The 13,936-nt window shown below is 33.9% G+C and overlaps 3 protein-coding genes across 4 annotated transcripts in view; 2 read left to right on the top strand and 1 right to left on the bottom strand.

Moving 5' to 3' along the window:
* Window positions 1-1,900, top strand: part of LOC123009828 (short neuropeptide F-like) — an 18,909-nt gene extending 17,009 nt beyond the window's left edge. Inside the window, exon 4 of the mRNA XM_044406349.1 lies at window positions 1,527-1,900. Within this exon, the coding sequence (XP_044262284.1) occupies window positions 1,527-1,574 (48 nt within the window). The 3' untranslated portion in view covers window positions 1,575-1,900. The remainder of the gene's footprint in view (window positions 1-1,526) is intronic.
* A 1,791-nt stretch (window positions 1,901-3,691) lies between these two features.
* On the bottom strand, window positions 3,692-13,760 carry LOC123009763. Of its 2 annotated transcripts, none has more exons than XM_044406280.1 (4): window positions 12,937-13,760; window positions 12,705-12,884; window positions 3,927-4,436; window positions 3,692-3,873 (listed from the first exon to the last, which is right to left on the bottom strand). In XM_044406280.1, the coding sequence occupies exons 1-4, from the start codon at window positions 13,578-13,580 to the stop codon at window positions 3,744-3,746; spliced, it is 1,464 nt and encodes a 487-aa protein (XP_044262215.1). In that variant the 5' UTR covers window positions 13,581-13,760; the 3' UTR covers window positions 3,692-3,743. The 2 variants fall into 2 exon arrangements, with proteins under 2 accessions (XP_044262215.1, XP_044262214.1); XM_044406279.1 differs by lacking the exons at window positions 12,705-12,884; window positions 12,937-13,760 and adding exons at window positions 6,277-6,371; window positions 6,427-7,461.
* On the top strand, window positions 7,776-11,664 carry LOC123009762 (histone-lysine N-methyltransferase EHMT2). The gene is made up of 10 exons (XM_044406278.1): window positions 7,776-8,521; window positions 8,856-9,046; window positions 9,099-9,271; window positions 9,436-9,623; window positions 9,709-9,941; window positions 9,987-10,312; window positions 10,370-10,564; window positions 10,616-10,875; window positions 10,927-11,192; window positions 11,242-11,664. Exons 1-10 carry the CDS (start codon window positions 7,855-7,857, stop codon window positions 11,539-11,541), a joined length of 2,799 nt encoding a protein of 932 aa, XP_044262213.1. The 5' UTR covers window positions 7,776-7,854; the 3' UTR covers window positions 11,542-11,664.
* Window positions 13,761-13,936: the final 176 nt, after the last annotated feature.

Below are 13,936 nucleotides of genomic sequence, written 5' to 3'. Positions count from 1 at the left end.
TGAAATTATCTATTTATTGGCGCAAACCGGAAGTCGCTCCGGGTTATGGTTCCGGGTACAGAGCCATTTTTAGTTTTTTCAAAAAAAAAATCATATCTCAAAAACTATGAGTCTTAGGTCAACAGGGTTTGTACAGGCGTGTTCTCCGGTTAATTTTACATATAGTACTAGTTTTTCATAAGAATTAAAAATTTTTGATTTTTTTGTTAAAATCGGATATTTCTACCCTTATTTTTGAATTTATTACTCAATATCTCAAAAACTATGCATCGTAGAGTATTTTAACTAGTTGCATCGTGTTCAGCGCGTAATTTTACGTCTAGAAAACAATATTTCAAGTGTTTTTATGACTTTTACTAAGTTGACTATTTTTACGATTTTACTAAACGAATTTTTTGAAAAACTCAAAAAATTCGTAATTTTTAAACTTGACTCAATACAGTTTTATGCACTTTTTTGAGTCTTTAAGACCTAGAGAAATGTAAAAAACGTTATATGGAACAATTTTATAGTTGATTTTTTTTAATTTTTGTCGAGATTTTGCTAATAATTCCGGAGTTAATGGTGCTAGTGTTTTGTATTTGGTATCACTGGAAAGCAAATTTTTTAAAGATTTCAACAAAGAAGTTAATAGAATTTTATAACTCATTGCACTTTTTACTATATTTTTAAAAAATTTAGGCGAAAAACACAAAGACCGACTAAAAAACACTCCCAAAAACCGACGCATTTTTTACAAACAATTGACTGTCGCGAAAATTCGTACCAACGTAAATCTAGAATAAATAAAGTCATTCAAGTCAATAAACACGGATTGACAAATCACTCAAATTTAAACAAATCCACGCATTTTTTCAAAATTTTAACAAAAAAGTCAATAACTGGTTGCACTTTTTTCAATATTTTTAAAAAATTTAGGCAAAAAAACACAAAACCATTTTTTGCAAACAATTGACTGTTGTGAAAATTCGTACCAACATAAATCAAGTAAATAAGAAAGTCACTCAAATTAAAAATTTGTAAACAATAACAAAAAAACGATAGAATTACGTAATTTATTGGAAAATGTAAAAAATTTGGACAAAAAGCACAAAAAAGGACTGGTTTTTTGTTTATTTTTTTTTTAAATCAAGTAAAAAGCATCGCAAAAAATGGTACCAACTTAAATCTGGTTCAGTGTTGTTTGAGGTTATGTTTTTTGTAATTTATTCAATTGAAATTCTTATTCAAATGCTTGAAACTGGTGCAAAAATAAATTTCCAGGTAATTATCAAGTAATGCAAAAACCCAATTTTTGCCCATTACTCGGGGGGCAAAGCCACTTAATACAAGAATATGATTCAAGTGGTGGAAAATCCAAATCTGTTGTTATTTTCCAGTTTTCCGGTCAAAATTTCGTATTTTACAGATATTTAATTTTCTATCAAATGAAAAATGTTGTTTGTTTTGATGTTTTGCAAGTGCATAGGTATATCGATGACCCGCCCCCCAATCACTCCCTAATGTAGTTATTTATCAAATTACAGGAAGCAGCGTTCATGATGGCTCAAGCGGTCGACCATGAAACCAATTAATTATCCTAAAACGCATCGCAATGTTGAAAATGCCACCGATCTCCACCACATTAGAGTACCAACCTTCTTAGTTAACTATATTCTAGTCAAAGACGTTGTCATCCTTTCGAGTATTTTTTTTTCATTCTTAATTAAGTAATTAATTAATTAATAGAAAGAGTAATTCACCCCCCAGTGTTTTACGTGTGATAAATTCGATTAATTATCAGAGTTTTTCGCACCTTTTGTGTAATAATTGTAAAACACACACACTCGCATGCTAATGTATAAGCTGTTGGTCATTTGTGTAAATTTCTGCAAGAGAATAAACAAATTTTGTGATGTAATTGCGTGTTTGATTTTCCTGAAAAACGACGACTTTTATGAATTGGTCGGATTCGAGATCATTAAGTCGATGCAGATGCTAACTCAAATCGTATTTTGACGACGAAAGGAGCCTAATTTGGACGATTCGGAAGAATTACGTCAGCGTTTCATACAAAAAAATTACGAAACGAAACGAAATATCACTTTGAAACTTGTAATTAAGTCTAGATAATTGATTTTTTATGCAACGCCTAGTGGTTATGCAACCAACAGTACATGATTTAATCACCTGAAATTAATGTGATGGCTAAAAACGTTAATTGGGGCCTAATTACGGTCACAAAAACACATTTTTAGGCAAAAACTAGAAGTTTGAAATTTAAATAACCAAAATTTTCTAGACACAAATTAATTAAAATTCAATGTTTTCCACAAATACGCAACTCCCCGGTTTGTAATTAATCGTTTTTTGTGGTTTTTAAACAGCAAAACTACCAAAAAAGTTAAAAATTTTTAATTCAATTATTTGTAATTGAAATCAAACTAAGCTAAATTAAATTTGTTAGAAATTAAAATAGAGTTGTTTAGACTCACTTTTTTCCGGTTTTATAGTCCCAAAACGGGACTAAACACAAAAAATTGTTTTTAAACAAGATGGAGGTTCGTTGCCAACCTAAATTTGATATGTTGTGCCAACACACCGGGATTAAATTACTGTAAAATAATTAATTAATTATTGAATTTGCAATAAAAACAATTTTTTATTATTGTAAATGGTTGAATAATTAATATTACGGGCTATAAAAACTAAAAACTTTTATAGGTTAATAAAAAACACAATGTGGTTATGCAACCGACAATACATAACTGGTAATTTAAAATTTAAATAACCAAAATTTCAAACATTTTCTAGACACAAATTAACTAAAAATCAATGTTTTTCACAATTACTCAACTCCCTAGTTTGTAATTAATCGTTTTTTGTGGTTTTTAAACAGTGAAAACTACCAAAAAGGTTAAAAATCTTCAATTCAATTATTTATAATTAAAATCAAACTAAGCTAAATTAAATTTGTTGGAAATTAAAATAGAGTTGTTTTCTACGTTTAGACTCAATTTTTTCCGGTTTTGTAGTCCCAAAACGGCACTAAATACAAAAAATTCAAACACAAAGTATATTTAAACAAGATGGAGGTTTGTTGCCAACTTAAATTTTTTTATGTTGTACCAACACACCGGTATTAAATATCTATAAAATAATTAATTAATTATTGAATTTGCAATAAAAACAATTTTTTGTTATTGAAAATGATTCAAATAGTTAGGTTATTAATATCGTTTTTTGTGGTTTTTAAACAACGAAAATTACCAAAAAGGTTAAAAATTTTCAAAGCAATTTGTAATTAAAATCAAACTAAGCTAAATTAAATTTGTTAGAAATTGAAATAAAGTTGTTTTTTACGTTTAGACTCACTTTTTTCCTGTTTTGTAGTCCCAAAACGGCACTAAACACAAAAATTCAAACACAAAAGGTTTTTAAACAAGATGGAGGTTCGTTGCCAACTTAAAATTTGATATGTTGTACCAACACACCGGGATTAAATTACTATAAAGTAATTAATTAATCATTGAATTTGCAATAAAAACATTTTTTTGTCATTGAAATGACTGAGTAGTTAATATTGCGAGCTATAAAAACTAAAAACTCTAATAGGTTAATAAAAAACACAATGTAGTTATGCAACCAACAATACACATCTTAAGTTTTTTGTTTTTTTTTGAGGATTAAGTATTGTGAAAAGCTGTTTTCTGACTCAATAGAGCTTTATTAAAACACCCTGTACCTTACATAATAATAAAAACTCATTTCTTGTGTATAATCCTTAAAGTCTTTTTAATCTTGGTAATTTGTTCCTTTTCTAGATATTTCTTCAAATAAACTTCAAATCTCGTATCTTTCGACAACACTTTATACAATCTCTCTGCTAATTTCCTACAAAAAAACCACAAAAAAATTCCCCCCTCAATCCCAAACTTCCAAATCACCTTGTATCCAAATTCTTATCCTCCAAAAACCTCGCCATATTCAAAATCACCCTTTTTCTCGTATACTCATTATTATTGGGATTTAGCACAAAATCTGGTCCCGCAATCACAATTGCACACACCAGAAGCCTCACTGTGGCACACCTCACCAATGGATTTTTATGAAATGGCCCTTTTTGGCACAATGCTCGCACTGCATTGAATGTCGATATATGTGTTACCATACAATCGAGTGCCAAATTGGCATCATGTCGAATGAAACGATTCGAATCGGCCGTTTTGTGGAGGAGTATGTCGACGATATCGTCGAATTCGGGACGACGTGTGTCTTTGACGTATTCGAATAAATGACCAGCTGCTTGACATGCTGTACGACATACGTGCGAACGTGGACTTTTTAATAATTCGATGAGACGTTGATGGATGCTTGGCATGTAGTCGTAGATGAGGTCAATGTCGATCACACGACAGATTTCCACAATGTCGGCGAGACCGCGAAGGGCCAACCTCCTTGTCAAAAACAGAAAAAAATGTGTCAAAAACACTACTTTAGTGCCAAAAACCAAAATATTGTCATTACAGAAAGTAAAAATGCTAAAAACATATATGCTAGTATCAAAAACGTACAAATTGTCAAGAAACAAAATATTATTGTTAGACACAAAGTAAATCATTAAGGTTTTATCAAAAACTCATATGTGAGTGTCAAAAACGGAAATATGTAGTGTCAAAAACACTCTACTAGACTATATTTTGTTTACTTTAGTGTCAAAAACCGAAATACTGTCCTGGAAAAAAAAATAAAATGTTAAAAACATAGATTAGATTTGTCAAAAACGTATATGTCGGTGTCCAAAACCGTCTAAAACTAAAATTTAAATTGTCAAAAACATATCAAATTTCCTTTAAAGTTGTCAAGAAACAGAACGTTTTTGTTAGAAACAGGTTTTATTAGCCACTCAGGTGTCAGTGTCTAAAACAAAAATAGGTAATGTCAAAAACACTAGACTATACTTTGTCTACCTTGATGACAAAAACCAAAATACTGTCGTTAAAAAAATAAAATGTGAAAACATTGAATGTCAAAAACACATGTCAAAAACAGTTAAAAACAAAAATACATTCTGTAAAAAAGATATAATATATTCTTGCAAGAAAACACATATTAAAGTAAATGATTAAAATCGCTAAAATTTTATCAGAAACATATGTCAGTGTCAAAAACAGTCAAAAACAAAAATATATATTGTCAAAAACATTCAATATTGTCTTTAAAGTTTTCAGAAAAGAAAACATTATTGTTAAAAACACTAAAATTACTAAGTTTTATCAGAGACACATGTCAGTATCAAAATACTCTACTAAACTACATTTTGTCCTGTCAAAAACCAAAATAATGTTGCTACAAAAGAGTAAAAATCTAAAAACATTGATTAAATTTGTCAAAAATACGTACGTCAGTGTCAAAAACAGCCAAAAAGAAAAATATATAATGTCAAAAAACAAATAACAAAATGACTAAAACCAAAAACCTAAATGTTATTGTTAAAAACAGTCAAATTCATTGACAATAATAATAATAAAATTTTTGGTTCACTAACTCAGAATGTCAAAAATATTTTCTAGATTTGTCAAAAACATACTTTTTAAAATAAAGTGTCAAAAACAAAATAATTATTGTTAGAAACAAAATAAACGATCAAATACACTATAATTTTGACAAAAACCTTTATGTCATTGTCAAAAACAGTAAAATATTTTAATAGCTAATATAATAAAAACAAGTAATTTACTGATTATAATTATCATAAAGCTAAAAAGTCAAGCTGTGTTCTGACAAATCAAAATAACAGTAATGTATGATGTCAAAAACTTTCATTTATTTGTCAAAAATCATACTATAATAACGGTTGTCATATATCTCCTATCTCTCTGTTTTCTATTTAAAGTTAAACTTTGTTGTAAAAAGACGAAAAGTGTCAAAAACCGAAATTTGTGTTAGTAAAAATACTGTCTATTTTAATGTCAAAATATCAAACTTAAACAGATAATTAAAACATATAACTACATTTGTTGTCGTTTAAAAAAAAGTGTCAAAAACAGCGATTTGATTTGACAAAAACTCTTATTTCATTTTTGAAAAAATGTTTTGAAGTTAAAAAATGTGCGTCAAAAACAACACAAACAGTCAAATACAGTAAAGAAAATTGTCAAAAACCTACAGTCTTATATGGAATAATAAAATTTGACAAAAATATGAGAAATTGTCAATTTTAGGAATCAAAATTACGTCAAAAACACCACGTTGTATAAAAATAGTCAAAAACATCAAATAGTCAAAAATAGTTACCAATCCGGCTCCCTCAATTTATTCACAGCCATACAAATGGTCGTATCGACGGACGAATTAGAGACTTGTGCGTTCGTAATCAAACTCAAAACATCCTAAAACAAACCTCAAATAATCCTCAAAATCCCTACCTCAAATCCCTTTCCTCACATCCGATATTTTGATACTTAATTCACTCTTGGACAAATCCCTTTCAATCCCTTCCAATCTCACTAATTCGGGATTTCTCGATGCATTAACAAGAGTCGTCGAACTACTCATATCTGACCTACTTTGATCAATATATGGAATTTTCCTCGACGTTTCGAACCATTTCTTGCCTGAAGTTGGTTTCGGACTCGTTGAACGACCTCTCCTCATTGGTGGAATCAAAAAATTCGCACTTTTTATATCCGCCATATTGCTTTTAATCTGACTAGATTTGGTGGGGGACATGAAACTATTCTGGGCGTGGCAAAAGGGGGAGGAGACACGACGTACAAACGAATTATCGGGAAGTTCAAGCGATTTCGAACTGCGTCTAGCGAATCGTGGCTTGGGAATTTTTGATTTGGGGGCGGGATCTTGTATATAATTCGGGTGGGGATAAGACTCGATAAATGATTGGCTGCGCACTTCTGAGTTTTTCTTCAAATCATGTTCGGTACACGAACCATCAAGTGTGTAATCTGAGAGCCGATTGGTCACCGAATACGGACAATTGAGCATCGAGACGTTACGAGGACTGGCGGCGAGACTATCGGGTGACATGAGAGGCGGAGTCACATGCAGGGATAGGTTAAGTGGGCCGTCTTGAGGCGGAGTTTCAAAATGTGGGAAGGGCGTGATAAAAGTACCGTTTTTGATGGTTTCCAGTTGTGCCAACTGTAGGATTGTTTTACTCGTTTGGGTACTACATTCAATCACTTTCTGATTCTTGGTTTTTCGACGGAGAATCTTCTCGTTGAAGTAGAGGATTTCAGGGTCTTTGGAGAGGGTGGAGGAGAGAGAGGAGGACTTGAAAGTGGGAGGTGGGCGGAGATTGGGACGGGCTTGATGGTTATTGGTGCGATACACGTTGTAGGAGAAAATCGATTTTGAGTGGTCGGTTTTCGTGTTGTTCAACATTTTGAGAGACTTACATTTTTTTGACACTGACAGAGACTGACACAATTTTGACACTTTGGGGCCCCAACAACATTATTCAATGACTTGAAATTTAACCATAAAGAGAAAAACGTAAAAATAACAACTAAAAAAGTCACAAAATCGGTTAAAATGTCCATCAAGAGCTATTAACAAATTTTGAAACATGTGCAATGTTGGTTGCATAAACACACCATATTTAGGCAACCACTAATACTAGTTTTTTAACAATTAATGGTAGTTTTTTATATTTAACAAACTTTATTTGCTTGTGTTTTATTATTTGAAACAAGATTTAATAACATAATTAATAAAAATAAACAATTCGCTTTATTCGGAATTTTTGACACTTCAATAATTTCTGTTCTGTCAAATGTCAAACAATTTTGTTGACATTTCTCACAATTTTCGTTGAAAAAACCATGTAATGCGCCCCAATTGAGTGCCCCCATAATGAACAGTGGTGAAAGTGACTCCGAATCGAGCAATTCGTGCAGTGACAAAACCATCATTGATAAAATCCTTGGCGAGATGAAAAGTGAATTTAATAGCCCCCATGACGCCCCCATAAAGACCGAAACGGACGAAGAGGAGAAACCTCGTATCATTCTCTCGTTCAAGAAGCCAAATTCGTGTGATTCACCTCTCGGGGGGCGACGCTCCCTTCGTCGCAAGAACTCCGATTCTGAGAAGCCCGAATTGAAGAGATCAGCCCGAAGACGCAGTAAAGACTGCTCTGAGTCGGTATTACAGAGTGCAATAGCGCGAAAGGAGAAATCCTATAACGAGTCAAATAAGCCCCAAAGACTCACGAGACAATTGAAGCCGACACAGAAAATTCTTGAGAATTTAGCGTTGGCGAAAATGGAGAAAAATCGATTTTTTGAGTGTGAGGAAAGCGAAAGACTTGTGAAAAAACACAAACATAAGCATAATAAGTGTCGGAGGGTGAAGAGGGCGAAATTGGGGCAAGGGGATAGTGAGAAAGAGACGGATTCGGATGAAGGGGGCTGTCGGAGGAACAAGAGTGAAATTGTGGATGAAGATGAGGAGTATGAGGGAGCCAAAGAGACGTGTTTGTGTCGGAAGACGACTAGATTCTTTCTCGCGACGAATGAGGGTAAAAGGGGGCTGGGGGGCGGAGGCACTAATCAAAATTTTGCAATTTTTTTTTATTGGAGAAGTCATTTCTCGAGTTTGACAATTTGCATTGTATTTGACAATTTTTCGTGTTTTAAAGTTTTTGACTATTTGAATTTGAAACACATTTTGGTATTTGACAAGAAGTGAAATCCGCAAAATGTTCTAATATTTTTGACAATTTTTGTTGAATTTTTGTTTTTTTTTCCAAATTTGACACATTTTGGTATTTGACAACAAAAATTGAAATAAAATCCGCAAAATAGTTTTTGTTGAATTTTTGTTTTTGACATTGAAATTTTTGTTTTTGACAGAAACGGCCTACTGCGCTGCTGTGGACAGCATCGATGATAAACTAATCGGTTGTGGACGCACTGTAGTAACCAAAGACTTGATGTTATTGCGACCTTCAACCCGAGTTCCATACACGATTTTTTGCGATTTGCATAAAAATCGTCTTTTGCGTCACAATTGTTGTCCAACATGTGGTATTTTTTGTACACAGGTAGTAGAAAAAAAAATTGTATGTAACTCTATGATTGTATTTTATATTTAAGGGACGTTTCGTCGAATGTGAGAATAAACATCAGTATCACAAAGACTGTCATTTGTCAATAGGCGACATTGATTGTTGTCCACATTGTGGCATTTCTGGTATTTCTTATCAAGTTGATATTGTGATGCAATTGGGGAAAAAACCGGTTTTTTTACCGGTACAAAAGGCCCAATAGTAAGTCAGTTTTACAACATACCAAAAAAAAATTTGTTAATAATTATTAGGTAGATAGAGTTTTTTTGTTTCCAGAAATGGAGCCACTTTTTTATATCGATTTGTGGTACTAGAAATTGTGTTTTTAATTAAAAATCTTTGTTGATTATTTGAAAATTTTTTAGTATTACGGCAAGAATGACATTTTCGACTCTTAAAACAGAAGAAATGAAATGTTTAACGCCACCTTTGATTCCAATAGGATCATTTGAATTAGAAAATTCATTCGAATATGGCGACGAAGTGTACGAAATGAACGAATTAATTGTTGCAGTCAAAAATAACGCTTTGGAAAAAATCGCCACGATTTTAGGTAAGTTTTTCACTTTTTTTGTTTTTTTTTCACAAAAAATTCTTTTTTTTTCTTGTTTTTGACAGTAGAAATCGCTATTTCGTAGGTTCGAAAACACTCGATGTCAATACCAAAATCCCAGAATGCCATGACGGTACAATACTGCATCTAGCGGCTGAAAAAGGCAACGTTTCGATCGTTCATATGCTTGTCGTAGCCGGGACACAAACCGATATCTACGATAAGGATCAAAACACACCTTTAATGGCGGCCGTAATGGCCGCCAATAACGAAACAGTTCGTTATTTAATTAAAACAGGCGCTGATATTCATCTTAAGGTAATTAAAAGTGATAAAAATAATTTTTATTAGTCGGTAATATAGGGCACTGATGGTATGACTGCGCTCCATCTAGCGGCAAAATGTGGTAATTTACAAGCATGTCAATTACTCGTTGAAAATTCCCCACGTAAATCAGTCAATTGTCAAGATGATGGTGGTTGGACACCCCTAGTATGGGCATGTGAGCATGGTTATGGCAACGTTGCCGATTTTCTCATAGTGAAGGGGGCGGATCCATCTATACGTGATGTTGAACATAATGTTGCACTTCATTGGGCGGCATTTAGTGGCAGTTGTCACATTGCCGGTCTCTTATTGGATAAAGGGTGTGACGTGAATGCAATCAACGCCCATGGTGACACGCCCCTGTAATTAAACCACACCCCTTTTTGTCAATTCAACCAATGAAATGTTATTATTTTCAGACATATAGGGGCACGTCAGGATATGTACGATTGTAACATTGTTTTATTAGCAAGGGGGGCTGATGTCACACTTTTGAATAAAAATAACGAGTCACCATTGGATTGTGTACCAGCTGGAGGGGATTCCTATAGTGTGATTGCGTTAAATGTGACACTAGGGGGCGGTTACAACAGTCAAAACGTCGTTTTGTGCAAGTATAGGGGAAAAAAAAGTTAGTAAAAAAAACTAGGGGAATTTTTTTTTAGTGATATTACTAAGGGACGTGAAAGTAATCCAATTCAATGTTACAACAGTGTTGACAATGATACCTACCCAAATGATTTCAAATATGTGACAAAAAATTGTATAACGTCAGATGATGTTAAAATTGACACAAAAATCACTGATTTACAGTGTTGCCAATGTGAGGAACGTTGTGTTGATGATGAGTGTCAATGTGGTAAATTATCGCTACGATGTTGGTACGATGAGGAAGGTAAATTAATCCCTGACTTTAATTATGTTGGTATGAATTGTCATATGTCAAAAAAACTGTCAATTAATTTGACACTTGTAGATATACCAATGATTTTTGAATGCAACGATAGATGTCAGTGTAATGCAATTACGTGCAATAATCGTGTTGTCCAAAAAGGTCCAAATCAACGATTTGAATTATTTAAAACTTTGGATAGAGGTTGGGGAATTCGTAGTTTGCGTCCGATTCCTAGAGGGAGCTTTGTATGCGAATATATCGGTGAGATTATCACCGATTCTGAAGCTGATAAGCGTGAAGATGATAGTTTTTTGTTCGATTTGGAGAATCGTGTATGCAAAAATCAAGTAAGTTTGTTGAATTTGTTAAAAATTGTGCTTAAATTTGCAATTTTAGGATGTAGATTCCTACTGTATCGACGCAAAATTCTACGGGAATTTTGCACGTTTTATTAATCATTCCTGTAGTCCTAATTTAACATCAATTAAAGTTTTTATCGATCATCAAGATTTGAGGTTTCCAAGGATTGCGTTTTTCGCAAATCGGGATATTTCAGGAGAGGAGGAATTGAGTTTTGATTATGGAGAAAAATTCTGGATGGCGAAATATAAATTATTTTCGTGTCTTTGTGGCAGTTTAGAGTGTAAATATTCAGAGGATACGATTGGAATGACAATGAGGGATCATCAAGGTTAGGGTTTTTGAGGTTAGAATTGTTATTTCTTGCCAATTCCAATTTTTTTAAACGACTGATTTCGTTATTTATTGTTTTTGTAAGTTTATTTATTTGGAAGGTTTAAAATAAAACAATTAAGTGTTTTTTTTTCTTGTAAATATGTAATTACGTGAATGTATAACACGTGATATTAGTAGGCCACCTCAGTATACTTGATTATGTAAAATATCTGTATATATACATATAAAAAAAAACAAAAGATGGCTAAAATACTATCCTAATAAATAAATACGTAACAAAATAACAAAAGATCACAATAATCGTATTTTAGGCATTTCTAAGCTGTCAAATTTGGAAGCCCAAAACGTGATTGTGGCGTGTCATATATCTAAAAAAGGCTCATTATGTGCAAAAATCAAGTGCTCAGTGTACAAGGCACACTATGATTAATTCTTCAAGATATGCATCTACGTGATATTTAGTTCAAACAATTGACTAATTAGGGAGACAAACGAAGTGCTTGAGCAAAAAATTTTAGGACGTTATTGCAGTAGCCAGATCACTGATAATATCAAAAAAAAAAAATTTTTTTTTAGTAACTTCATTACCAATAGAGAGATCTTAAAGCGTTGTTTTTGTACTTAACTCTACCCAAATTAAAATTACAGTTTCCTGTAATTTCACTGTATTGTATAGTTGGTAAGTGGATGAAAATCACGTATGTGTGTTTCATCGCTTGCTTTGATGTAACCCCATAGTTTCATTGCTTGATCACAGCTGTCTTCGATGTATTGTATTTCGGAAAAGTTGAGTTCGGTACGCCAACGAAAGGGGGCGTTTTTGGTGTCACGATGTGTACTAGAAACGCCTCCTACGTCCTGTTTCGTATGCGAATCGAGAAAATCTCGAACAGCTGGATGAAAATACAAACCGAAAAATTCGAAAAGGCTGTGGACATGGCCGTAGGGGTCGGCACAGAGGTCCTCGTAGCGGATGGCTCTGAAATGTGCCGAATACTGAGTTTTTTACCCCACCGAAAAAAAAAAAAAAAAGTCGGTAATGAAGGAAACTGCTTTTAAATAGTATAGAAATCTGTACTGAGCCGATAAGATAGAAACCGGTACCAATCAAAGTGATTGTAGAAAAAAATCGGTATTTATGTCGTGGAGTGAAAGTCGCATACCTGAACCGATCCGGGTACAATTTTTTCATTTGGATGGCAGCACTGTAATCGGCCACCATATCAGCGCACACTAGATTCGGTTTATCACAATCGGGGGCTCCAGGACACCAATCTCTGTGTTTCCTCGATTGGAGAGTCCCTCGAGGGTCTCGTACCAAAAGTAGTACTTTAACGTTCAATCTGCAACGAAAATGTGTCATTTGGGGGGCTAAATCACACTCATGGGGGCTACTTAGTGTCTTTGAGGAGCTCCTCAACGAGTCTGAGCCGTATCCTGACTGTCTTCATCGATTGAAACGGAAAAACTTGACACAATTGAGTGAGAAATCGACTGTTGAAGCAAAATTGAGGAAAGGCTTCACACAAATTCCATAATCTTCGATTATGGATGAATAAATAAGTGTGATCTTTACCGAAATCAAGATAATTTTCCATATTTGAGTAATCACAGTTGAGGAGTTTCTTGAGGTTGGTTAATGCCGACTCGGCGTATGGGGGTCCCCGGATTTGCACGATTCCGTAGTCTAGAAGGGGCTCATAGTGGTAGTAATTCCCCGGGACTGCGTTGAGTACATCCCCCAGAAACGTGGACCCGGAGCGCCACGTCGTCACAATGATGGTTCGAAGGGGGCTGCCGCCCGTCACCGGTGTGTAATCATCAAGTGTCTTCTCTGGTGGAAAGGGGTAATCCCTGAGGGAGAGTCTGATATTCTGTTGTTGCATTTTCACCACATCTTGAGAGGTTATGTGAGACACATTGGGGCGCTCGTACTCGTAAAGGGGGTACCGGGGGGCCTCCTTTTGATTGAACACCACCAAAAGGAGGCACACACTTGCTAGAATCGCAAAAATTGCGATTTCATTGCGACGGAACATTGTCACGACATTGCAGGTTAGGTTTTGGTCACTAAAGGGCACTGCTTTACCGACTGTTTTTTTTTTTTGGAAACTTTAAATAATTTTTTTTTATATAATTTATAAAATTCTATTAAATTTAATAGAATTTTGAGGCTTGTGAGGGGGAAATGAGGGCTTGGGTCGAGTTAAAGAGGAATTTTTGAGGTTTTGGTGGGGTTTGGTTTGTCGGGTTGGTAGGAGTGGGGACAAGGCCAGGGCCGGATTGTTTGGTAAATAAACATTGCTTATCAGTGTAAATAATTGTTTGTTGTTATTAGTAATCAAATAAATTTTTATTGTGCAATTTATGCATAATTGAATTATGTTTACTGCAT

This window comes from Tribolium madens, unplaced genomic scaffold (genome assembly GCF_015345945.1).
Source record: "Tribolium madens isolate multiple individuals breed KSU strain unplaced genomic scaffold, Tmad_KSU_1.1 Scaffold_7;HRSCAF=85;Tcas5.2_LG10, whole genome shotgun sequence".
In the NCBI taxonomy this organism is placed as follows: Eukaryota; Metazoa; Arthropoda; class Insecta; order Coleoptera; family Tenebrionidae; genus Tribolium; species Tribolium madens.
Note: the sequence above shows the minus strand (reverse complement) of the source record. Positions and strands in the feature narration are given on the sequence as shown.